Source organism: Cuculus canorus, chromosome 5, assembly GCF_017976375.1.
Source record: "Cuculus canorus isolate bCucCan1 chromosome 5, bCucCan1.pri, whole genome shotgun sequence".
Classification (NCBI taxonomy): Eukaryota; Metazoa; Chordata; class Aves; order Cuculiformes; family Cuculidae; genus Cuculus; species Cuculus canorus.
In genome coordinates, this window is record NC_071405.1 from 8,671,500 (window position 1) to 8,698,586 (window position 27,087).

General features: G+C 39.9%; 1 protein-coding gene and 1 long non-coding RNA gene across 7 annotated transcripts in view; one reads left to right on the top strand and one right to left on the bottom strand.

The window, feature by feature from the left end:
* The first annotated feature begins 2,312 nt into the window (after nt 1–2,312).
* The window catches only part of LOC128852243 (uncharacterized), a 29,170-nt gene continuing 4,395 nt past the window's right edge, over nt 2,313–27,087 (top strand). Inside the window, exon 1 of the long non-coding RNA XR_008449966.1 lies at nt 2,313–2,464. This is a non-coding gene — a long non-coding RNA (uncharacterized LOC128852243). The remainder of the gene's footprint in view (nt 2,465–27,087) is intronic.
* The window catches only part of HIF1A (hypoxia inducible factor 1 subunit alpha), a 33,245-nt gene continuing 14,244 nt past the window's right edge, over nt 8,087–27,087 (bottom strand). For 5 of the 6 annotated variants that reach the window (XM_054067149.1, XM_054067147.1, XM_054067150.1 and 2 more), the window contains exons 2-15: nt 25,129–25,319; nt 24,075–24,220; nt 23,889–23,973; nt 20,390–20,502; nt 19,105–19,307; nt 17,651–17,757; nt 17,322–17,469; nt 16,201–16,421; nt 15,735–16,015; nt 14,836–14,958; nt 14,210–14,604; nt 13,264–13,372; nt 10,425–10,551; nt 8,087–10,256 (exon numbers count right to left, since the gene is read on the bottom strand). In XM_054067149.1, the coding sequence (XP_053923124.1) occupies nt 10,105–10,256; nt 10,425–10,551; nt 13,264–13,372; nt 14,210–14,604; nt 14,836–14,958; nt 15,735–16,015; nt 16,201–16,421; nt 17,322–17,469; nt 17,651–17,757; nt 19,105–19,307; nt 20,390–20,502; nt 23,889–23,973; nt 24,075–24,220; nt 25,129–25,319 (2,401 nt within the window). In that variant the 3' untranslated portion in view covers nt 8,087–10,104. The remainder of the gene's footprint in view (nt 10,257–10,424; nt 10,552–13,263; nt 13,373–14,209; nt 14,605–14,835; nt 14,959–15,734; nt 16,016–16,200; nt 16,422–17,321; nt 17,470–17,650; nt 17,758–19,104; nt 19,308–20,389; nt 20,503–23,888; nt 23,974–24,074; nt 24,221–25,128; nt 25,320–27,087) is intronic. The other variant, XR_008449965.1, reaches the window with a different exon arrangement.

A 27,087-nucleotide genomic window follows, 5' to 3' on the forward strand; every position in this document is an offset into this window, starting at 1 on the left:
GATATCAGAAAAAAATTCTTCACAGTAAGAGTCATTGGGCACTGGCAGAGGCTGCCCAGGGAGGTGGTCGAGTCACCTTCCCTGGAGGTGTTTAAGGAACGGGTGGATAAAGTGCTTGGGGACATGGTTTAATGGAGCGTTAGGAATGGTTGGACTCGATGACCCAATGGGTCGTTCCCAACCTGGTGATTCTACGATTCTATGATTCTATCATTAAATGATCAGTGCAAGCCAAATGATACCATTTTTTTCAGTAAATAAACTCATTTTGGAATTTTAGAAGGGCCTAGAACTTTCTAAACTTTAGAAAGTTTAATCAGGCCTGGGCAACATGAAGGAGTGCTCTCCATCAAACTCTGTGCAGTGAGACATGAGCTGGGACAGAATGTAGTTCCCACACATGCATGTGGATAATTTTTCCCAGAAATCTTATGCATGTTCTATTACTTCCCAAGGACTTATTTTACTGTTATTTTGAACTTCACAACAGTCAAATCTCTTGCTAATTTGGAACTTCGGCTCCAGCTCTCCCTGACCTTGCCGTTGAGATGGGGAAAGGCTGCAAACAGAGGTGATTATAGGAGAAGACACATCTGGTCAGCATGGGTCATACTTCATGCAAGACGTTATCACCTCCAAAGAATAAAGGTGCCTGGAAAAAAGTTTGAAAGAAAACGCTAACAGAGAAAGAAAACATGCTATCAGAGGGACATTCTGTCTGACTTTCAAGAGGTACAATCACTTTATGAAACTTAACTTTAGCTTGAATCAAAATATTCTGCTTTTTGTAATAGTAATTGCTTCCTGTATTACTATCACTTCCCAAGGACTAATTTTAATGTCATTATGAGCTTTACATTTACTCTTGCTTCATTGTTTGCATTTGAGATGGGGAAAGGCTGCAAACAGACGTGATTATAGCAGAAGATGCATCCGGTCAGCACAGATCGTGCTTCATGCAAGATGTTATCATCTCCAAAGAATGAACAGTGTCTGGAAAAACACTGTTCTAAGGAAAACATGGTATCAGACGGGCATTCTGCCTAACGTTCAAAAAGTACAATTACTTAGATGAAATTTTACTTTAGCTTAAACCAAAGTATTCCACTTTTTGTAATGGAAACTACTCATATCAAAGTCTCAGAGAGTCTATTCAACAGCATTTTCAGTATCACTGAAGCGTGGCAATGAAAGAAATTAATATAGAATATATGCAATAAAATAAATTAATAAAAGACTGAGGATAAGTGCATTAAATGATCAGTGCAAGCCAAATGATATCCCTTTTTTCAGCAAATAAACTCTGCAAGACTCATTTTGGAGTTTTAGAAAGCAAGCACCCTTTAATCAGGGCTGGGCAATGCAAGGGAGTGCTCTCCATCAGCTGTGTGCAGCGAGACAAGAGCTGTTACAGGATGTATTTCCCACTCATGTGCGTATGGATCAGTTTTCCCACAAATCTTATGCATGTTCTATTACTTCTCAAGGACTAATTTTAATGTTATTATGAGCTTTACAACAGCCAAATCTCTTGCTGTTTTGGAGCTTCGGCTCCAGCTCTGCCTGACCCTTGCATTTGAGATGGGGAAAGGCTGCAAAGAGAGGTGATTATAAGAGAAGACTCCTAAGCTCCAAAGAATCAACAATGTCTGGAGAAACACTGTTTTAAAGAAAACATGCTACCAGAGAGACATTCTGTCTAACTTGCAAAAATTACAATCACTTAATGAAACTTTAGCTTAAATCAAAATATTCCACTTTTTGTAATAGTAACTGCTTCCTGTACCACTATTACTTCTCAAGGACTAATTTTAATGCTATTATGAGCTTCACAACAGTCAAATCTCTTGCTAATTTGGAGCTTTGGCTCCAGCTCTGGTGACTTTGCATTTGAGATGGGGAAAGGCTGCGAATAGAGGTGATTATAGGAGAAGACACATCTGTTCAGCACAAATCACACTTCATGCAAGACATTATCATTTCCAAAGAGTGAACAGTGTCTGGAGAAACACTGTCTAAAAGAAAAGATGCTATCAGAGAAAGAAAAGACGCTACCAGAGGGATATCCTGTCTGACTTCCAAAAAAATACAGTTAGATGAAACTTCACTTTAGCTTAGACCAAAAATATTCCGCTTTTTGGAATAGGAACTGGTCCTTGTGTGGGGAGAGCCTTGTTTCCCAGGGCGGGCTGTCGCCCCCGGTGTCCCGCAGCGCTCCCCGCATGCCCGCTCACACGTAGGCGGGCGGGTCGCGCTCCGCGGCTGCCGGGCTGCACGTAGAGCGGTGGGCGCGGCTTCGCGGGGCTGCCCCGCTCCGCACGTAGGGAAAGGGCAGCTCCGCACGTAGGGAAGGGGCAGCTCCGCAGCCTCCGAGGCGGTGGGCAGAGAAAGGGAGAGGGAGAGAGAGAGGAGGAGGCTGGAGCCGGAGGGACCTCCGAGGAGAGCAACTCGCCGAGCTCGCAAGGTGTGTTTTGCGGGGAGTCGGGTGCCTCCTGTCCTGGGAAGCCGCGAAGCCTGGGCGGTTCCCCAGAGGGTTTAGGGATGGGGATTTGGTTTCAAAGCGTGATGGGAGCCCAAGAGAGGGATGGTTTTCCGTGGCCAGGATGGACGGAGCGGGGCTGGGCAGCGGCGGCACCTGCGCTGGGGAGCGCGTCCCAGGCTCGCCGGGATGCTGCTGCTGCATCCACGGGGAGAGCGACGCTGCATCCCTGGGGAGAGGGGATGCTGATGCTGCATCCCTGGGGAAAGAGGATGCTCCTGCATCCCCTGCGGAGGGGGCTGCTGCTGCTGGATCCCCGGGTAAGAGAGATGCCGCTGCACTCCTGGGGAGAGGGGATGCTACTGCACCCCTAGGGAGAGAGGATGCTGCTGCGTCCATGGGGAGAGAGGATGCTGCGTGCTCAGCTAGTCGGAGATTGCCCTTGCGCCGGGGGAACCTTTACGGGTGGGGAAAGGTAGATAAAGTGAACGCGCATGGGAGGGTGAGTTGTGTGATGCCTTTGGGAGGATATTTAAACTTGCAGGAGTTTCACACCATGATTAGGTTAAAGATCTATATTTCACTTTCTTGAATAATCGTGCACTGCTCAATGAATTTCTCACTATGCTGCCCCGGTACTGGGTCTGAAGTACTGGTCCCCCGGTACTGAAGGTCTCCAGTTCACCATTAGCATCCACTACTCGTTCTAAAGGTCGCTTCCTTTAGGCACTTCAAGCCATCAGCTCCTACAATGACTGTAGCTTCTGCAATGCTTCAGGCATGAAAGCATCTTTCCATACTTGTATTTTCCAAAAAGTTGGTGGGATCCAACCTCTAGTTGCCCGTATAGATGAGCAGGAAATGAATGGCCAAGCAGCTATTGGCTTTAAGCACCACTGGCTTCCTCTTCCACTGATTGTAGGCACAGAAGCTTTACCAGAGCTCTCATTTCTGAACTGGGCAGGTTCAGCAGCGGCATGGGCTGAGCTGTACCTGCTCCGTTTCCGTTTGGCTTTTTTCCCCGAAAAGACATTTTCATCTGTAATTTGAATTCCTGCTTAGAGCCATAGGGCAGTGACCCCGTTTATGCAGTGTCTGACCCTATCTTCAACAGATAGTGCTGATTTTGAAACAGAATGCCAGTCCTCTTGGCAAAAGTTGTAACATACTCTCCGCATTTGACTTACCGATTTGAAACGCAACCAAGTTAATAACTGAGCCATCGTGGAGCATATTTGTCGTTACCTACAAGTCACGCCAAGCCCTACTTAGTTACAGGCATACTCCCTTCATTTAAAAGGCTCTGGAGAGATGCAGGACTTGTAAAACTCGAGAGTGTTTTCTGATTTTTGCATTATAAGTGTGCAGTGAGTGCTGTGGTTTCTCAGAGATAGTGTTCGAAGACACGCTAGATAGAAATCTTTCTTATTTTTCCTAAGGCAGACGGGGCTGGGTATTGTGACACTTTCACTGTCTGAAATGATACAAGATGTAGTGAGGATGAGGCTGTTGTGCCCATACACGTGCTAAATCTTTCCTTGCAGAAAGATTGGGTACAGTGTAAAAGAATGAAATCATAGAATTATAGAATGGCTAGGTTGGAAGGGACCCACTGGGTCATCGAGTCCAACCATTCCTAACACTCCCTAAACCATACCCCTCAGCACCTCGTCCACCCATCCCTTAAACACCTCCAGGGAAGTTGACTCAACATGCAGAGGAATAAAACAAAAAATAAAAAGTGTGTTTTTGTAGAATCTGTGGTGTATACAATTAAATATGGTCAAGTTTTAGACTTATTCTCTACTCTTCGTGATAAATTGTGTGGTTTCATATAGTGCTCCTTCAAATTTTTCATTTTAATTCTTAATAGACTGCCTTCCAAACTAAAAAATGGAATTTAAAAACATGATTAGATGATGTAGGGAAGAGTGTGCTGGTTGCTCTATCTTCTCCGTTTTCTTATTTAACTCAAAACAAAAGGATGAGGTCACGTTAGTCCTATTAATTTGTAGGTTATAAATTGCAAGTGAAGAAGCTGTTTATCCTGCCTAGATATGAATAACATATCTAGTGGGTTCTCCAGCTGTGTGTGGACAAAACAACCCTTTTTTTTTTTAAATACTTTGCATGGTTGTATTAGAACATATTTTTTTAACTGAAAACATAAACATAACTCTTGTTTTCATGGATTTTTATGAGAATCAATCATGGATATATTTTATTAAATAGCATATTCAAACTTCTGTATCATTAATATCAAATAACAAGTACATATTCTACTGTGACAGCACTTGGACAAGCCGTCTGCTTTCAGACTTTCCAACAAAGCCAAAATGTTGCAGAAAGATTTTTAATCTGTGTGATAGGAGGTGGTACTGATTTCACAAGAACAGCAAGACTCAGAGACCCTGTGGAGTCATTCGCACGTACTGAGAGCAACTGAAACCACCTGAGGTGTCATCTGGGATTCGAGATAGTTTCTGTTTGTTTCCTAAGGGTGTTCCTGATGTGATTGCTCAAGAGAGGTTTCATACAATTCCTCTGCCCCCCTGGTTGTGTTGCTCTCTGCTCTCCATACCTTTCCACAGGAAAGCCTCTACAGTCCCCAACTTTAAGTCCAACTTTATGCTTAACCTCTTTTGATCATGCATGTAGTCTAGTTAATTCAGGTGGGATAATCACTCTATCCAAAGTGAACAGGATCCAGCTGTAAGGGCGAGACAGAATTTATGGAAAACACACTTTTTTTTTTTAAAACAGACCACTTCTATGCTTAGTGTCAAAGTTTCTGACTTTGTTCGTCACTTCAAACACGCAAGGAGTTTTAGTTTAGCTGCATAGTGGTTATTTAGTTGATTTTAAAAAGTGGTTTTGCCATCTTCACCTTTTAGAACAGGAGTTGTGGATGAACGGAAAGATCACACGTCACAAATTAGAAACAAACCCTCTCTTTTATTGAATTTTATACTGTTACACAATCAAAAAGAAATACAGTCACAAGTATGTCAAAATGTTTCAAGAGAAATATCAATTGCAATACGTCGTACTTGGTTCCAAAAAAGAATTCCATTAAAATATACCACTTCTTCATGAGAGAATACTGCTATTATTCACAAAATCTACCATACTGTATAAATCCAGTAGCAAACTCTTTAACTTTTTGGTAACTTGGCAAGCCTTGCTCAAGGTAAACAGGGAAGCAGAAAGAAAATGACAATTCACTTCTAGCATTTGTATCAAACCTTACAGTTCTCCAGCACTGAGCTTTCCAGGGAGTCAAGCGCCTAATTGTTAATGGTACTTCTAATGAAAGCCGGATAATTGGCTCAGGTGAATTCCTATGAAAATGCTCTTCCTACAAAGCCCTCCTGGCCTGTGAAATGTTTATTGTCATGCTGGACAACTACAGTTTGAATAATGCGCATGAAGTGCAGTGACATTTGAGTGAGATGCATGGTTCTGTGCAGCAGCAGCCGCCGCTAGTCTGAGAGGATGGAGCAGATGGCTGACCTCGGGCACGTCCAGCCATAGCCTGGTTGACAGCAGTCAGGCACTCACAGCTTCCACAGCCCTGTTCATCAAAGAAAAGGGTTCATTCTGCTGTTTATCACCGACAAATACTGGGGAACAGCCCACATTTCTGCCTTTAGATACCGCTGTTTAATTAAACAGCTTTTAATAAACATATTACTATTAAATATGCTGCAGTTTAACCTGTCACCGTAAGAGTTTTGATTCCTACAGTTGTATTTCATTTAAATCAAATCTGATCAATTAATCCAAAATAAGCTTTTAAATTGTTACCAATGTTATATGTAAGTTTTAATTGTATTTTCTGGCCTTAAAGGATCACAGATTATTCAGTGAATACTCAGGTAGTGTGTACACAGACACAGAGGAAAAGAAACTTCACCTTTGAGTGAAATGGAAACAATTTGCTGTTTTCAAAGAGCAACACACAATCCAAACCTTTCTTACTACATGGGAAGAAGGTATGTTGGAAAGGTGTACTTTGGACTCCAGGCTACCTTAATTTACTCAGTATATTACACTCGAGATTAAGCCACTGGACTGCAAACTTCAGTGACTTCTTGGGAACTACAGCTGTAATTAATTATAGGTAAGGGAATGAATAATATAATCATAAATAGTAGTTTAAAAATTCCTTTACCTTTTAACAAAACCATCACTGTTGCTGATAAAAACATGAGTTAGAATCCATCCGTAAACATAACTGTGCTATGCCATGAAGAAAGGCATGGCTCAGCTACCGCTGTAGTCACAATAACCTTCTGGCAGTCAGCTTTGTTACCCTCCTCAGTTTTTCCCCGGAATCTAGCGTGTTTCAGTTGCAGAAGGAAGGAAACGCTCTCTGCCTACAGGTTCTTTACTGCTGGTAAAGAACAAATCCTCAACACTTTTAAAGGCAGCAAGTCAGCAAACATATGATTCAAAATCAGTAAGAAAGCATTTTGAAATTAATGTATTCTAGAAGTAGGTTTAGAATCAGGCTGTGTATTCTCAGAGCCTAAGCGAAAGAAAAAGTAAAAACCAAACAGAAATAGCACCTGAAAGGTGAACTCCTATAGCTTTTGCAAACTTGCAGCTGCATTCAGCAAAGCTTTCACAGGACCAGAGCCATTACTGTTACTTTTCCATGTTTTCTTCAGTGTCTAGAAGGTCTGAGAGGTTTATTTATTTGGTGGGATTTTTTTTCTCCCCTCAAAGTAAACTGAAACAGCTACTGCAGTTCATTCCTTTAAGTGCTTGTTTCAGTCACTTTTACCAGGTCAGTAAAGAAAATACTAGTCCCATTATCAAGCATAATAAAAGCATGTGAGAAATGGGAAGACTCTTAGAGGAAATGTGGCTCATTAAAATCCACAAGTGCTGTCATTAAGACCAGAGATGATTCCAGCAGCCTCATAATCATAAATCACTTAAGTCTTCCTCCTCTTTTTAACACTGATTTTTCTCTGTGAAAATTTACTGCTCTCTTGAAGTGCACAGAAGAGGAACTGACAGATCGGAACAGGTCAGGCTCCCCCAAAAATAAGGTCAACAGAGTAACAGAACAACATCAAGCAGAAAGTATGAAGTTTGTTGAGAGATGAAAAAAGATAAACCCTTCAGGCCAGATCCAGGCTCGCTGGGGCAGTAAGAAAAGCAGAACCGCTTGTACCTTTCATGTCTACAAGACTGCCCTCACTACCTCACAGAAGCATCATGTGAATCCACGCAGAGCTAGGCACAAGGGACACCCCTACCAGCTGGTAGTTTATCTAAGCCTTCAGCAATTTCACTATTAAACTTTAACCGCTGACAGAGATGCTGCAGAAAGATGCCATCCGAGAAGCCTCACACAGCAGGTATGCGGTAGCTCTGCTGCTTTTATTTGGAGAGCTTTGTAAGCTTTGTACACTCAGATGCTGAATTAAAAATCTTTAGTAGTGAGGAGCAGGTGTATATATTGAAAACGTGTGCACAAAGCTTCAACTGTAGCTTAGTGCACCTATGTGTCTTCTCTCTTTGTGCAACTTCAACTCAAACTCCAAGAAGCATGCAACCATCTTCTGCTGCCGGTGCCTGACCTTTTTTCAGCCAGTAGCCAATAGTCTCCCTTATGTTTAATACAGTCCTGTCAGTTTAGAAAGTGCTCCTTTCAGTGAGACAGTAACAGGCATTTTAAGAATCAGGTTAAGGTTATGTACCATTATAGTGATTTCATAAGACTCAAAGGAGTCCGTCCAATGAAACCAAAGTTTCCAAAATAATTGTTGTGACACTCGACATCTGATTTCTTACATTCATTTTTTTAAAACAGTTTGAAGAGTGTGGAGTATCTTGACCCTCTTTATGCATTACAAGGTTGCATTAGTACATCATGTTTTATGACAGCCAATGACAAGTCACCTACTCAAAGTTACTGAGTAAACAGCCCAAGAATGGAGAACAAGCTTTATCACCAAGTACCAGCTTCATTTTTAATCATGCAGTTTTGTGATAAAAATCCATCTTTAACTGATCCCTCCTGTTAGTATTACTTTTTCCTGCTTTCCCGTGTTACCTTGATGCAGCTTCCAGAAACAAGCTTTTAAGCTGTCCATAAGGAAGAATCTTCCCACTCTGAAGTAACACAAATGTGCCGTCTCCTCACTTTCAAGTTTGCTAACTGGTGTGATAACAGATTTAAAAATCTAACATCTTTGGCGAGCGGTATTACAACACTGTCTAGGAGACTTCAGTACTGAACAGACTCAAATAATTAACGTGGAGATGTTACAATCAAAATAAGGAAGCAGTGATTTCCAATCAACTGTAAGGTAAAAAGGGAACACGGATGAACAATAACCACTAACAAAAATATAAATTATCTCATTTCTCTCAGATAAAACACTCCCCCAGGGGGCCTGGTCCACATATAGTTTATTGATGTAAGAAAACAATACAGTTAGTGTTAGATCCAACCACAAAGAGCAAAAGAATGAGTGAATGAAGGTTTTGTACAGTACATATAGGAAAATAAGATGTTTGTGACAACTATATATCTCTAAATAAAAAGGCTTCTAAATATATTCAAGTTATTGAAATCTACGTGAAAACATATGGATGTTAATAGCAACAAGGTGCATAAAAACCAAAACATCAAAATATTGAGCAACTCAATGAAGTACTAGATAAAACTTTGCTAACGATGCAAGATGTTTTACAATCTGCTTGAAATATCACCTATACCACACAGGGTAAGCTGAACATTTAGATTTAAGATCATACACAATATTAGCATTAACTTCAACAACTACAGGCAGGGAATTATTTTCTTAAGCTGGCAAAGTGACTACTTCAAGAACAAACTCTCTCTAAATTGAGAACATATCCAAATAAAATGCTGCTAGCCCTTTCCAGATAAAGCCTTTCCTTTGAGTAACCACGGTCATTTAAGTCAAAAGCATAAGACAGCATTTAAGAACATAATGACATAATGACACAATCCAGGTTGAAACATTATTTCATAGGCAAACAAAAGATTCTTTTTAAAAACTAGTTTTTATAAATGCAGAATATATTGCATGAGGAACTGCTGGTATTTTTTAAGAAAATATATTGTGCGATTGTGGCTACAATGCACTGCTGCAAAGCATTGTTGTTTCTTAAAAAAAAATATTAAAATAAAAAACTTATTTGAACATAAAGAGTAAGAGAGCACAAGTCTTCCAACTACCTATGAAGAGCAGGATGGAAGTATTGCCAGTTTTTCCTGTGTTGATGTTTTACTAATGATAAGTTTTGGTGACCAACTCCCCAGCCAAAAAAATAAATATTTTTTTTTTAAAAATCAGGTGCATATTTCAAAGCTGCTATTGCAAGTATGTTTTAAATGTAATGGACTTAAAAGTGTATGTACCAAAGAATTATAAAAATGAACTACTGTTTGAGTTATTGTTACATAAAGAACATATTAAAAAGACTGTCAAAATAAGTAGGAAGGGGATCAAAACTGAACTAACTGAATTAGTGCAGTACTGTAGCCAGGCTTCTAAAATCAGATATAGAAAATATAAATAGACTGCTTTAGGTCATGATTCACCAGTGTCCAAAAAAGGAACAAGTATTGTGAAAGCTCAGTTAACTTGATCCAGAGCTCTGAGCAGTTCTTCCCCCTGTAGCAGGTTTCTGTTGCCTTGTATGGGAGCATTTACTTCGCAATCATAACTCGTGAGTTGGGGTAGTCCACTTTCATCCATCGACTGCCCTAGAAGTTTACTTGCTATATCTACAGAGGGAGGGGAAGGAAAAGAAGCACACTTTATTCACCATGCTTAACATTTTCTCCAAAGCTCTTCATAAAGTAGGTTAAGTTTGGGTCTGTTTCTGTCACTCACTTCTCTCTCACACAGTCCCTTTTCCACCCTTTTCTACCGATTTAAAAGACAATACGAACCAGTCGATAGTAGAATGATTGTCTTTTGCTCCACTCCATTATGACCACTCGTTTTACATCCCTTTACACGCTTCCAAGCAAGTGATGCATTTCCTCCACGGTCACCTGTCTGCTGGAATAAAGACCCCTAGAAAGAAAAAGAATAAATCATCTTTATTAAATACTGTATCTTTCCAGCCCTCCACGCCCCTTGTCCACACTAATTACTAATACAGACATTGTTACAATGTAAAGTGGGCTTCATTCAGAACCTGGGGAAAACATATTTCCTTGAAAATTGTTTAAAACTGAATCAGATTAAGACCCAAACTTCCCTTACAGAAAGCAATTACTAAATGCTGGTTATCATTTACCATGCTCAAGATTAGCATGTACATGTACACATACACACCCATTTAATTACCACCACTCTTGTGTGAGTAAGCATCAGGTTTTCACTGAAGTCTCTAATGGTTTTCTGCACTGCAATTAATAGCGTAGACATTAGATTCGGGAACCTCAGTAGGTTGATTCTATCTAACTCTAAGATGTAAATTCTGATTGAACTGCGGTTATTGCTACCAAGCCATCTAACCCAAGTCTTGTGGGGAATGCAGTCCTAAGCCATTCTACTGCAGATATGGCTCCTTAGCATAATGTTTTGACAGCAGCATAGAAGATGTGGAGATTAGAAAGCTTTTAAAGGCTCCATATAATTAGGATAAGTAAGAAGATGCTGCCACAGAAACAGATGGGATGGAAGGAAAATATGCCACCTTAGTATATAAAGTTTGCTAGCAAAAGTGCTTGAATCTGCAAAGTTTTGTCTTGGCAGTAGTAATGAAAGCTGCAAAGAGAGGAAAAGGTATTTCAGAACACCATTGTTATCCCGAACACTTGAAACAGTAAGGAACATATGTTTTCATGTTATAAAACATCCAAGAACAGTTGTGTAATAGAAGCTAAGAGTTAAACAACTCCGAGTAGCTAAATTTCACAGTAAGGTCAGTCACCTACATTGTTGCTTATTTATTTTTTTTTAATTGTGAATGCAACACAGCCCTTCATACTAGGAAAGGTGTAACACAGATCTTTAATTTAATGATTCAGACCATCATTTCATAGCTTACTATAACACATCTTGCCATGTCTCTTTCTTCCATTTTCTAGAGAACTAAAGTAGTATTTTACTCTTGTCTTTGCTTATTTTCATTCTTGGCCAAGTGAGTCCCACTTCCTTACAGCTAAAAAATTATGGCAAGTTTTTGCCCAGACCCAAAATACGATGCATTTACAAAATACCATACAAAAGCCTGCATTTAGCATCATTTTTCTTCTGTGTGTGCAGAAGGCATAGTTCATCCACTCAGAAATTCATTGTGGAAGAAGATGACAAACAACAAAAGCACTTGCTTGACATAATGTCAGTAAGATGCAGATACATGGGAAATTCATCTTCTGTGTGGAAACCATGAAAATATATGTAACGCTTTTGTCAGGTACAGGAAAAAGAAAGAGGTTTAGCAAAGGACGAAGTCTGAATCTATAAGCATTAAAAAAGCACTAAGCACAGAAGCCTGAACACTGTTACAGTGGTGAGCACAGAACCGCTTGTGTTCTGTGCATTTAATGGCATCCATGCTATGCTGAATATTTAATCAGCAACACTACATGACACCTGTAGCACCAATTCATGATGAGAAAGAGGCAACGAAAGGCAATGAAACTTCTTGCAGAGCTGTGAATTCTTACAGGGCTACTGGAAGAAACAGAACGAGGTGCACGAAAGTGCAAAGCATTTGGCAAATGACAACAATGCCGTAAGGATGATATTTTTTTAAATAAAGCCTGCTTGCCTGAGAGAAAATGGACATACAAAAGCTGTCTCAGCAATTCTAAGGGAGAGTAATGATAAAGGCAGTATACAGTGATTTGCCTCATGCCCAAACCAGAACGCTAATACAGGAATTAATTCGTAGTTCAGAAGAAAAACAATTCCCACACTTTAAGACACAATAGATGACTACACCTAGGAGATGGACCACTAGCGAAATAAGGAATCTCAAAGGCTACATCACAGCAGATACACTAAGAATTAACTATGTAAAAACTTAGGAGAAGTGCACGTTTGCAATGAAAGCAAGAAGAGAGGTAACAGTTTGTAACAGCAAAGGTAAAAAATTCAAAATACTAACAACTGACAGTAAGAGACAAAGAAATACCTCTGCAGAAAATAAGCTTGAGAGCCCTAATCAAGCGACAAATCTAAGAATACCTAAAAGGTTTCTTCTGACTAGCTAGGACAGATGATTGTGAGCTACTCAGTCACACACACACACTAGAGAGTGTGCACAAAATGCAAGTGCTAGCAACATACATTTCCTAGGTTATTTGTATTCTATCCCATTATGGTTCAGATAGTCTTGTTATCCGATCAAATAAAAGAATCTCAGACTCGATGGAAAAATGAAAGCATAGACAGAAGCATAAGAACATTATCTCCAGTATTGACAAATATAAAAACCAAGTCTGAATTCAGAAGTGAAATAAATATAGCAATTATAAATGCTATTTATTGCATTGGTGCATATTCTACTGAAGAACACACGTTCACAAGAGTATTTTCTACCTAATCAAGAAACGTGTTTGGGTTTGGAGGACACTTTTGAGACGGCTGACAGTAAAAGAGAACTAAAATCAGAGTATCTGCATATATGTGGGAATTTCACTATCAAACAATTATCTGATCCCAAGATTCCACTGCACACCAACAGCTAAACTGAGAAGTCTGTACTGATGCCTCACTTCAGAAATTGCAAGGTTATAAGTGAATATTTTAAAATGGTAAAACAAAACTCACAATTCCAACTGCCTGAAAAAGTGAACCATCATGTTCCATTTTTCGTTTTCTCTGAGCATTATGCAAAGCTAGCATCTTTGGATTTAGTTCTTCATCCATTGCAGTAGATCTAAGAAAAATTGATTCAGGCTGTTAAGACGTTTCTACTACCCTCAAGCCATTCTTCTTTTGTGGACACTTATACAATATCACAGAACTGAGTTTATGAGCTATACTACTTTTCTTTCATAATCAACTCATTTTAACAATCATTGTCTATGAGCATAGCAAATATTAGCTTTTAATCTCGCCGTGAAGCTCAGAATATAAAAAAAAAAAATAAAGTCTTTGCAGGGGAAAAAAAAAAAGGCATAAAAGTTCAGCAATTGACTTTCAACAGAAAGGAGGGAGAGAAGGGTGAGGAAAAGTATTCTTAATATTTCTGGGTACAGATAAGTCTTCTATATATCCAAAGTCTGATGTCTGGCATTACATGTACAGTTTTCTATCTTGATAAATATCTACTACATATGCCACTGTCCATTATCAAACACAGCCCATTTTAAAAGCAATAAATGTAACACACAGACTGCAGTCAACTCTTACCTCATAACCAAGTGGACAAGAAAAGCACTAGAAATATCGTGTGGGTGTAACTACATGTAAATTGCCTACTGCATACTTTTAAAAAGGCTGCACTCAGATACAAGAGCAGAACACAATTATGAACACAGTTTGCATACAGTAGCTGCTTCTTACATAAGATGTTTACATAAAAGCTACTGTGAAATTAACTTTGGGGAAGCTTACTATCAAAAACCCACCAAACTTGTTTGAAATGGCCAAATTTAAATGTATCGATTTCTACTTTAAAGTAGAATGCTGAAGACAACAGTCAGCAGTATTTAACAGTGTATTATACCTAATCTCTTAGACATGAGGGCTTAAAGCTTTGCTTCTAAAATACCTTTTATTCAGAGTGACTGTTAGCAAACTGGGTGTTCCCGGACAAGATTTTTCCGTCTGATCCAATGTTCCTTTTCCTGCTCTGATTGGAGATGCAGTTCGACTCCTGTTTCCACCATAAGGTGATGCTGGGGCACTACTCGTTTCACTGATTATGTGGACAGGAGAAGAAGGAACAATTAGCGTCTTTACGTCATCCACACGTTCTGCCACTGGTTTTATTTCATCAGCAGTACTTGATGGCGCCTGAGTCTGCTGAAATATGGTAATGGTGGCTGCATTTTGAGAGCCGGGAGAACTGCTTTCCAGTGGAGATAGCTGATCAAAGGATCGCAACTGAAAGTCATCATCCATTGGGATGTAAGGAGCCAACATCTCCAAGTCTAAATCAGTTTCCTGGAAAAGACAAGAGATAAAAATTATAAATACATCAGAACGTCTTAACCATGGCTTCACTAAGGCTCTTCTTTTTACCAAACCCTTAAAACATTTTTTTTTTTTTTGCAATTTAGTTTAATATAAATATTACATAAAGGAGGAAGGAGGTTCCTGAAGACGTTCTGAGAAAGAGAAGCAAACTGAGAATACCTATTAAACAACACAGAATTTTAAATTTATGTACATTACCTGAGTAGAGAATGGATTTTTTGCTTCTGTATCTATTGCAAAGAGCTTCTCCACTAATTCCAGTTTGAATTCATTAGCCATATCATTATCCACATCAAAGCAGTAGTCGTTGGGACTACTGGGCTGTGAAAACAGTTTGAGTGCAGTTGTAAATTTCTGCCATTACATCATTGTGCTGTATCTACAGAGTCTCTGAAAAGCATTCTAGCGTAAAAACTAATTCCAAGCTATAGTTGCACAAAATTACAAGGAGAAAAGAAAAAACTTACATTTATCAGTGTACATGCAAATATACCTTACTTGAGAATCATAGAATCACTACATTGGAAAAGACCTCTTATACCATCGAGACCAACCATTCCTATCTGCCACTACACCACATCCTTGAGTACCTTGTCTACCTGTCTTTTAAATACCTCCAGGGATGGTGGCTTTACCACCTCCCTGGGCAGCCTCTGCCAGTGCCCGATGACCCTTTCTGTGAGAATTTTTTTCCTGATGCCCAGTCTGAACCTCCCCTGGTGCAGCTTGAGGCCATTCCCCCTTGTCTTATCATGAGTAGTTGGAACCTGAAAATAGCCTCTAAGGGAATTTATTGCAACCAATTTTCTGTTTACAGAAGTTATCTCTGAGCCATACTTTTCTAGAAAGACCAATCCCAAGCTCTTCTTATTTCCATCAGGTGTTACTGCATGGTTTTGCAAGATTTACTTTAATGATAAGATAATTCTCAATATGAAAATTTATCTTTTCCCCTCAGATCATGGCATGAGCTTAACTAGGTCACTACTCAAATAATTTGAGATTCCCATCTTGGCTGCATCTTTAACCAGATGTGCTCCACAAGCCCCAACAGCACACACATTTTAATGGCATTATATCCACATTACGTAACTAACCTCAGGTGAACTTTGGCTGGTACTTGCATCAGAAGGGCTGGTTGGCTGCTCTTGCACCTGAGGCATGGTAAAAGAAAGTTCGAGTGGCTCTGAGTTTGGCTCCAGCTTTGATACAACTTCTCTATTGAGTGCAGGATCAGCATTGCTACGGAGTGGCTTTGTAGTTTCAGAGGCAGGTAGTGGGGACATTGCCATATTTATATTCTGCAATTTCTCACTGGATGAGGGGAGCATTACATCATTATACAAAGGAACTTCATCACATTGTTGTTCATCAGACTCTATAAAAATTAAAAGAAACCATCAACCTAAGTAACAATACTGTGCGTGTCTACGGACCTCATTAAATTTAAACAGTGGCTGAAATATCACTAGACAAGTGATACTAGGAGGTTATATTTCAAAGTTTACTGTAAAATAGTAACTTGACTAATTAGCATGCTCTCCAATTTAAACACAAACCCACCATTACTGCTGAAATCTAGAGAGATAATAGTGTCTCCAGCTGCTGGGGCCAGCACAGTTAAAGCATCTGGTTCCTGTTTAAGTTTTTCAAATAGGCTGTTGGTATCATCCAGGTCATCTTTGCTGAATATTTTGGTCATTTTCATATCAGGAGACTCCACTGGTTTCAACATACACTCAGTTTGTCCAAGGGAAAAAATCAAGTCCTTCTGAACAATCCCACTGCCAGAAAGAGAGCAAGATGACTGTTAAAGAACAGCTAGAAGGAATAAATTCAGGCTTAATAGTTTGATGTTGAAAAAAAGAAAAAACAATCCTCCAAAAAAACCAAACAGATAAGCCCCAGACACCACACCACGAGAGGACAGGAGTTTTAAAAATTCCCCTTTTTCGCACTCATTCTTTCCTAATATATAACAAACAAAGCAAGCACTAACTGTGGTGCCATCAAAAAAGGAACAAAAATAAACACGCTTTTCTGAAAGCATTGAGAAAGTAAAGAAAAAAGAAAACAGGTATTTCCTAAAACACTTTTATTTGTTTTAAATGAAATGTGTGATATGTGGACAGCTTGATACTGGTACATTCACTGAAGTTTCAGAGAGCTAATTTAGGACTACTATTCAATTGCAGAAAACCAGTCAACAAGTCTGCCTTCAACTGAAGCTGTCAATTGAAAGAGAAATTCTAAGTAAGAAAAAGGTAAATAGGATTAAGAAAGACATCATTACTCTGATTCCATAAATAAAAGTTAGTAGTGAAATTAACTGCTACAGACTGCAGATAAAGATTAGAGAGATGTCTAGAATGCGCACAAATAAATTCTCAAATGTTTCCATTTAAACAGCACAGAAGAAACTGGCTCTACGATCATTTGCTTGCAGAGAACTTCCTCCTGACATTGCTACATCCAAAAAGTGTTTTGTTTTCAGATACAATTCCTAATCTTAGGACTGGCTGTATTCTAAGCAAAATTTGATCTGCAGGAAACAGTAACACCATAACATATTCAACAGGGGATCACATATCAGCAAGTTGAAAAAAAGATGTAGTGCCATCCAATTCTGACTTTGTCTTCCATAAAAATGGAAGACCAAGAACAGCAATGTCCACTCAACTTACCTCAAAACATAGTTTACGCACACAATGCACTGTGGCTGAGAGTTCTTAGTGTTGTATATAACAGTTGCTTGAGTTTCAACCCAGACATAGCCCCCTTGTTTAGCAAGCATTCTGTACTGTCCTGTCGTCACCTGCCCTTTTGTGAACACTGAAAGCAGAAAGTAAACCAGCTTTAATTACAGGCAGAATAAACCAAAACCATTTCAAGTAAGCATTCAATGCAGATTCATATCTGCAATTAAAAGAATGCCCTCGTTCTCCTGCTGCTTTCCCCCGGTGCTGTCTCATCTCTTGTAGTTGGAGGGATTTAAATACGCCTTATCACTTACTGTCGTGGTGCGTTTTGGTCAGGTGATCAGAATCCAGAGCATGGTAGTACTCATAGATGGAGCGACCCAGGAGTTCCTCTGGCTCATACCCCATCAACTCTGTAATTCTTTAAAACAAGGGGAAAAAAAATCACTAAGTAACAGTAGACATGGACCAGCACCAATACTTGAGCATCTGGATGCAGGGACATCTACAAAGACCCCAAGAGCCACTTCCATACAGGTTAGCAGCAATTTGGTTTTACTGGGAGTTTTCATTTTGAAACAAACTGCTCTTTTTTTATGATGCTTTAAGAGAGAAATTTCAGCAGGCATCGGATTTTACTTCTCACTACTTATCATTGAGTATTAATCACGTCCTGCGGTGGACAGGATTAAGTAAATCCCCGCTTTCTAGACTTTTTTTTGGACTACAATATCCACCTTATGCAAATATGAGAATGTAATAAAATAACAGATATGCTTCAACAGTTTTAAACCTGCAACTAAGAGAAACGAGGAATGAGATTTATCCTTCCCACTCAACCAATGCCAGCTTTAGAAGAGCACAGCATTTCTCCAGCCTCTAGAGGGCAGAGCCAGCCAGGGGAACCCATCACTTTTGCCCTATTGTACAGGCAGAGTGTGACCAAATAAGTACTTTTTACACAAAACCATCAATCCCAGAAAGGCAGTTACTGCAGAGGACAGAAAGTAACCTGCACTAGCACCTCTCTGCATCTAACTGCAGCAACTCAATAGTAGTTCAGTTTTGTTACAAACACCTCTCTGCATCTAACTGCAGCAACTCAATAGAAGTTCAGTTTTGTTACAAAGAAAAGGAAGCAAGCAGCAATAATAACCAGCTGAAAACACTACCCCCCCAACAAAAAACCTCAGGCCAGATTTCCTTCACTTCTGTTTTTCAAAGTCAAGCTAAGTGTCCAGAGAACAGTAAGAGCAGTCTTACGTATTTGACTACATTAAAATACAGCTGAACTTTGGGTTTTTTTTTTTTTGAACTGCAGAAAGCAGACAATCTCCCGATGAAAGGAGGAGGGAAATAGTAGCAATAAAATGCATCTGACAAGTATCACACACACTCTTGGCAGTCACCAAAGTGCACCACCATCTTGTCAAACCTAAGATCCTTCCTGATTTTTCAGCATCCAGAAAAATCTACGCATTTCAATTTAAGCACCGTCACTACACTAAAGACCAGTTTGAACAGAAAGTTAACTGCAGGCAAAGGATTTATCCCCAAGTAATACTGCACTCTCCTTAGATTTAAAAATCTGTCTTTAAATAAGATATCCTGATCAGTTAGGAAAAGCCAAAGTATCCCATCGATAACACCACTGTCAACAAGTAAGACTACATAACTGCATAAGGCCAATGTTAGCCAACAGGTACCAACCCTGCAAATCCTTCAAATGAAATTTTTTTTTTTTTAAAGTATTAAGTATATATGTTACCTTTCATCACAATAGGAAAATTTCATATCGAGACTGTGACGACTGAGGAACGTTTTGCTGTCCAAAGGGACCTCAATGTTTGATGGATGAGGAATAGGTTCACAGATCAACACCAGACACGTCATGGGAGGCTTTCTGTAGCCACAGTGAGTTTGATTGCTGCATGTGTCGTACACGCGGATGTGTCCAGTGCAGTGGAGTACCTAGGGGAAAGTTATATTTTCAAAAGAGAGTATATTCTTGTCTGTCAGACAATATAATCGTATTTCCATTAGCACACCTGTAACAAAGACTTTCCCCTTCCCGCCCCTGGACACGACAGCAACAAAGGCAGCAGCACTTTCAGACTGATGGCTAAGCAAGAGCAGTGGTTCTCCTCACACTGCACAGACTGCAATGAGCACACAGGCTGCCAACTCCTTCCTCTCGGGCACTTACTGAGGCAACACCAGATGTTTCCGCATTTCTGTGAACTTTTCTTCTTTGGAAGTCATATAAATGACACTGACAAGCAACTGCCTCAGCAGAGAACTATTTCAATGTGAGAGTTAGGGTAACAGTAGCAACCTCCATTTTAGATCTTCCATGGAAGTGATGTTAAAGATCAAATATATTCTTCAAACCAATAAGTTTTGCATATTGTGGTTTAGGTTTTCTTTCTTTAACTATCTGAAGCAGAAACTATTCATAGACAGAAGCAAAGAAGAAAGAAGTTGTTTGATTGAGAATAACTAAATTTAAGTTACAAAGAGAATTGTGAGCCATAATACCACTCAATACAGTAAAAGGTTACTTTTTGTCCAGAGGAGAAAATGCACTCACTGCACAAAGTTATCAGGCTGGGCTCTTTTTGTTCTAACTGTTACAAAAGGGATAGCCAGCAGCTTCAGAAAGAATGGTATTGAAGTCCTTCAGAAAAACCTAACTGTCACATTACAGTGTGAAATCAAAAGAAACCAGGTATCAGCATAAGTGGTGTCAAGTTTTTTTTTCCCAGAGCTGAAGGCTTTATGCAAACATTTAGTAATTACAATTTCTAGTAAGTAAATGACCTCTAATTTAAAATGGAGAATTCATTAAAAGATATTTGAAAAGCTAATTTTAAAACATGGTTTCAGTTACCTCCGTGATGTATCCAGCATTGAAATTAAGCACACTGAAGCAAAATCATTAGTTAGGTACTTAACTCAAGCTCGTTACTTAAGGTAAAAATGTTGAAATACAGTGTTATGACACCTGAAGAGGAAGCTGCCCAACTATGTGAATATTCTTTTGCATTAGTTACCTTCCATGTTGCAGACTTTATGTTCACTGTTCTTCCCCTGCTAGTCAGTGTACACTTCATTCTGAGAAAAAAGCTGCGTTCCGTGTTTTGCTCTTTGCCCTTTTTCACAGGACCTAGCAAAAGCAAATAGTAAAACAATGCTAAAGCTCTTGGATCATTTTCCAAAGGCAGAACCTTCCCCCATGTTATAGAGCTCTTAAGACTAGGGGATGACCCAAGATCGAAATTTAAAAGATTGATAAACCTAACAGCACTTTCAATAGTAACATTTTTGAGAATGAGTTTTACTGTGAGGTACAAAAACCCATGAAGTTTCAATGTTTTAAGATCAGAATCATATTTGCAGCTAACTCCACATTCCCAGATTTTGGGAAAAAGGGATAGTGAGAAAGAAACTGATTGAAAATTGAGTATATTTTTAAATCATGACAGAAGACAAGAAAAGCATATTTGGAATGAGAAGCACTGTTGAGTTGGCTTCCATTTAAATCTGCGAGGTTCAAATCAAACACATTTTGTGCCTGTAGCTCTACAGGACTGCAGTATTTTAAGTTTTTTTAATTCAGAATTAACAGCTCTGCTGTCTACACACATATGAGTATTTCCACAGTGACTTGCACTCTTCGATTAAAGAGGGATCAAGTTTTTAAACACATCATTGACATTCTTGCAAAAAGTAAAGACATCCTAATACAAGTTAATATTGGCAGCATTCATTTTTTAGCCTTACTTGCTAACAGCCAGCTTTAAGTTAAGTTTTTGCCTCTACAGGGGAGGGCCTTTCAGAGCTGATTACTAGCTAGGCTATTCTGGGCAAAGAAAATGCAAACTGAACCTATCAGGAGGTCTGCTTGCAGCTTGCTGTGCATGGAAGAAGGAAATAAAGCACCTAGGATAAGGAGCAGGGGTAGAGCAAGTTTGCTGAAGCATGCTAAGGAGCAAGGACCATATCTTGGCACAGGGCTGAAGGTCAGAACATGTGTGCTTACTTCTGATACAAGCTTATACGATAGCTTGCTCTCATCCTCCACAGACAACAGTAGCTATGAAATTCTCCCTAGTGGCTTGCACTACAGCTGCTTGTTTGACAAAATTGATTAGAAAAATGTTTAAGACCTTATGTATGCTACTCTGTCTATTGCTTCTAGCAGAGGCAACGATATAGGAGGACAAGCCTACTTCGTGCCACATAGAAATATCCTCAACGAAGGACGGGGAGAGCAGAGTTCAGAGAAGCAGTCAAAACTTATTTAATTCAGTGTTTTCTAAAGAGTTACACTAATCTAGAAATTCTTAGCTGAAGGTCACACAATGTTATTGTTACCAACTCCTGATGCTTGAGGCTGGGTTTCGAGAAGCAACTGTAAAAGATGGAGCAACTTTTTCAACTAATTCAGCACTGGACACAATTTTTAGAATAGTCAGCTTTGAAAGCTTAAGAAGCAACTCTGTAAAATCAGAATCCAGCAGTTCAGCTTCTGCCAATCACATTTGTATTCATTTGCACTTGTATAATCCCAATGGCGAGTGTTTAATACTCAATTAAAAACTGAAATAATTTCACTGATGTAAAAGCTGCAGTAGAACGCAACCTGGGAATGCTAATAAATAGAAAAACATACTATTATTACTGTAATTTAGACTTTCGTCTGCCAACTTCATTTGTGAAACAGATTCTGTAATAATGCTTTCCAGACATCTAATTCCACTCTGGTCAGTTTAGACGCTAGAGTTGGTTTGTGTGAAACTCGGTAATATGACGTCAAAAATAAGCTTTTGCAACAAGACCAGTTTTTATACTGCTTCAGTGAAGCCGTTTCTCCATCTTTCACAGATGCATTGCTGTACTCCAAAAGGCAGGGTCAGGGTAAGTCTTATCCAGCCCTAGAAACATACTGCAATACTGAGGGCAGACAAGTTTAGAAAATGCTTAAAATTCTGAGATGGGGCTCTTAATGCTATGACATCTTATTAGGTCTCTTTCACTGAATTAAATAGAATGACAACATAAAAGACTTCCGATTTAAAGCGCTACATGAAAGCAGAGGTCAGGCTTGATAATTTATCACTATCTATTGAGCCGGCAATGCGTGCTCACAGCCCAAGTGGCCAGCCCTATCCTGGGCTGCATCAATAGCAGCCTGGCCAGCAGGGCGAGGGAGGGAATTCTCCCCCTCTTCTCCACTCTCATGAGACCCCACCTGGAGTCCTGTGTCCAGTTCTGGAATCTTCAACATAAGAAGGATATGAAACTGTTGGAGTGGGTCCAGAGGAGGCCACGAAGATGATCTGAGGGCTGCAGCACCTCTGTTATGAGGACAGGCTGAGAGAGTTGGGGTTGTTCAGCCTGGACAAGAGAAGGCTCCAGGGAGACCTTACAGTGACCTTCCAGTACTTGAAGGGGGCCTACAAGAAAGCTGGGGAGGGACTTTTTATAAGGGCATGGAGGGGGAATGGCTATAAATTGGAAATAGGAAGGTTTAGAGTAGACATTAGAAGAAATTCGTCACAATGAGGGTGGTGAGATACTGGAATAGGTTGCCCAGGGAAGTTGTGAATGCCCCCCACTGTGGTGTTCAAGGCCAGGTAGAACGGGGCCTTGAACAGCTTGGTCTAGCGGGAGGTGTCCCTGCCCATGACAGGGGGGATGGAACTGATGGCTCTGAGGTCCCTTCCAACCTAAATCATTCTATGATTCTGCATCCATGCAACCCTTGTTTGATGAAACAGGAATTAGATAGGTTGGATTTTAGACTTCTAACAATTGAGTAAAGTAGATTTGTTTGGAGGCATGCAGGCTGCCAAGTCTTTAACATCATTAACAAACCTTTAGAAGAATTAAAAGCTATAACTCATGGGCATTTGTTAAATTCAGAACTGTACAGAATGTGTGTGTACAGAGTGTTCTACTCTCTTGAACAGAGAAGAGTCAGAAATCTGTGAAAAGATACCAATTTCATGCACCAATTAAAGGGTGGAGGGAAGCATCAATCCTGAAGCCGTTTTGGGAGCTGTCTCAAGCATTCCCCAATTAGTTTTTCGGTGTCCTAAATACAGGATCTTTCTCATGCCTTCAGTGTACCACCACAGATTCTGGAAGAAACGACTTGCTTTTAAGTTGCCCTGTAAAGGTAAGCCCAGGCCAAGACAAATGTGCCAATTTAACTTCTCCATCCTTCTGTAGTAATCACTTCATGCCAGTCTCAGTTTTATTCCTGTAGGCATGCTAAATTCTTTCAACCCTCAATAACTCCATTTTAGTCATTAGTTTTGTTTTAGAGTACTAATGAAGTCTAGTCTCTCCTACAATTAGGATATTGCCAAAACATTCTCGTTATTTCTGTTGTTTGGTATCTCTAAACAAGGTTTATTTTGAGATCTAAGCAGTAAAACACAGTAGTTTGTTCTCTCAACACCTTTTTCTGGCAGATATCCAGCTGTACTAATGCCAACAGGAACTATCTATAAGTAAATTAAATAGATTGTCTGTCTTTCTCACCATTCCTGTGTGTAAGCATTTCTCTCAGCTCTTCATGGTCACATGGATGAGTGAAATCAAATACACTGTGCCCCGTCAAGTCAAACTGCAAAAAAATAGAGGTATACAGGTGTTTAACTTTACATATACAAAAATGTAGCAATGCTTCCTAAGACTGTTTCCAATCTGTAAAGGTCAGTATTTCACCTGAGTGAGTCCCATACACTTGTTCACGTTTTCAGACATGAAAATCATGTCACCATCTTCGGACAGAACCATGACAAATCCATCAAGAGCTTTCAAGTAGAAACAGTTCAGTTCCTTCTCCATTTTAGCTTCTGTCTCCAGCTCACCTGCAAGCAGCCACACAGTTTTGTTTAAGTAAACCTCAGCCATTCTTCCCTTACTAGCAGGAATGACTCCTGGCACCAGTCTGCAGGGAGTCTTGCAGGACTATTCAAAACCACTACAATTCACTCAGATAAATGATCAATTAAGTTCTTCAAGCTCTAGTAATGATATCACAAACCACAGAGATACAGAGTGAGGCTAAAACCCTGTGCTTTTGTACATAAACCAATAAACCTTCCACCTTAAGGAAAAAGTCCACGTGGCAAAAACATTACCATCTATCTCAAAAAGGCATTATGACCTTCTCGCAGGCATTCTAGGGGACATTTCAGAGTATGGCTACCAAAGTCAGTCCTCCGTACCGTCTAGACAGGCAGGCATGAGGACAAATCATCAGGACAGCATCTATGGTGTGCTACATGTATACTGGTTCATAAGCTAACCCAATACTGTTGCAGTTGCAGGTGTAGGGGTAAGTGTGACTGCAGAGAAACAGATATCCTCGCCTAACTTCACATTCAGTGGAGTAAAATTCACAGTATGAATTTTACGGTTTTTGAATTCGCCCCACTGGAGCAACCAGCTCTAGGGGAAAGAGGTTTAAAGGAATTAAATTAACTTAGGGACAAGGGTCAAATAACCCAAACTGAAAATGCCAGTATGGCTGCAATGAGCCAACTGGGATCATGAGAACAGAAAGGGAAAAACTAAAGTCTGTTGCACAGTGGCCATCCTTTCTGTGCCATCCCCAACAGCCTATTTCTACTGTAAGGTCTACCACCTTTCTAGGGAAAGGATGTAACTATTAATGTATTTATTTCTTTATTTAACTGCTGGTGGGTTTGAGAAACAGTTTCTTCCTCAACATACCTCCATCCCCTTTTCCAGATTCTGCTACGTATTCACTTACCAGCATCTAGCAGCTTTCTCATGCGCAAGTAGCTGATGGTCAGTCTCATAATGGATGCCTTATCCAGGTGTGCACTCACGGTGTGAGGCAGGGGCAGCTGATGAGCAAGCTCGTAGAAAACTTCCGATTCCTTGCTCCTTCGGCACCGGGCTGCATCTCTTGACTTCTCTTTTCTGCGTTCTGAGCTAATTCTATACAAACAAAGTTTGGGGTTAATATAGGAAACAGAGTCCTCTGTGCAAGTTAAATTTGAAACTAAACTGCCCAGTAGCCAATTAACCAGTTAGCAAAGTTGAATAATTCAAAACCTCAGTTTAGAAATGTAAATGTAGTTCTGTGGATAGAGTTCCACTGCAGCTGGGTTCTTACAGAACTAAATTCCAGCCCACAGTGTCTTCCAAGAGGATTCCAGAAGAAAACTTTTCACCGGGAGAACAGTTAACATTGGAATAATTTCCCCAGGGAAATGATGGATTCCGCTACACTGGGCACTTTTAAGGCTCAGCTGGACAGGGTTCTGGACCATCTCATTTAAACTACGTATCACCTAAAAGGCTGGACCGGATAATCCTGGAGGTCCCTTTCAACCTGGCATTCTATGATTCCAACAAGTACTTCGAATGGACATCTACGTACTCAGAACCATTCCTGAAGTGCTTCTCTCATACCTTGACCACTGCCTCTCTAGCCTGCAAATCCCGTTTCCTTCCTCTTTCCTGACCCCTGAAGACCATTCAAAATACTACAGCGCAAGTTACTTCCAGATTGATGCTCCAGCAGCACTGTGCACACTCTCCAAGTTCTTCCCTTTTTACCATCCTTACAAAGTCCACCTAACAGGTCAGATAAGCAAGGATATTGATATAGCGTGAGGTGTCCTGCTTTTCAGGTGGTCAAGAAATTCCTCTTTTCAGCTCTTTCTCCAGTGAACCCCCTTCCATAGGACCTCCAGCTGTAAAAAAGTTGCCTCATCCTTCCTTCATCTCTGTTAACAAAGACTTGCCTCCTGCAGGACGCATGAAGTAAAGGACAGCTCACAAAAAGCAAGCACCGAAACAAATGAGACTCTCCTTCAGTCGGTAATAGGGATAACTCCCTCTCTGCCCAGTACCCATACCAACTCATGCTGGTCTCATGTATCTCTCACATGAATTTTGAACTAAACATTTGGAAGTGGGAACTCCAGATTTGTCTTAGATTTGAACAAAATCTCAGCACTTCTGTGGCCCCTGAGGAAATTATGCAACTGTAGTTAAATATGCTTTAATTTTTAAATGGATGATACAAAAGCATTCAGTATTATTGTCTATTTTCTTACCCTATCTTCATTCTGCATACACCTGAGCTACAAAACACAGTTGCGTTTATCAGTAGGATCCCCTTTTTTCCACTGATTTTCATAAAAGTTGTAAGATATACCTATAAACACTGCTTTTACAATTTAAAGTCACATCCCTTTTAATGACATCGTAAAGAGATAAAGTGTGACTAGTTGAAAAAGACAGACAATAAACCACTGCATTATTTAATGCCAACAGCACAGGAATTACTTTTCTCAAATTTCACTAGAGTCAAGTCATGTTCTACCACTGCCAAATTCACACTGCGAAGCCTGCAGACATGTGCAAAAATGATTTAATTAGCACAGATCTTGAGAGGTACCACAAGCTACAGAGGAAAGCTATTCACCAGCTGATATTGCCTGGGAAATATCGAACTAGGTTCAAAGTAAGCAGTCGAATACACACCCAAAGAAACAGATTTTCAGTCCTTTACCTAATGTGCGACCCACAAAAGGCAAAAACCTGCTCAACTTGTGCAGAAACATGCAAACGATACTACTAAGACTGATGTCGGAAGCATGAATACCTTGAAACATAAAAGTTTAATAAGCTCCGATAAAGACAAAGAAAGCCATCAGAATTTCTGTGAATGCCTTCGTATTTCCTAACTTCATAA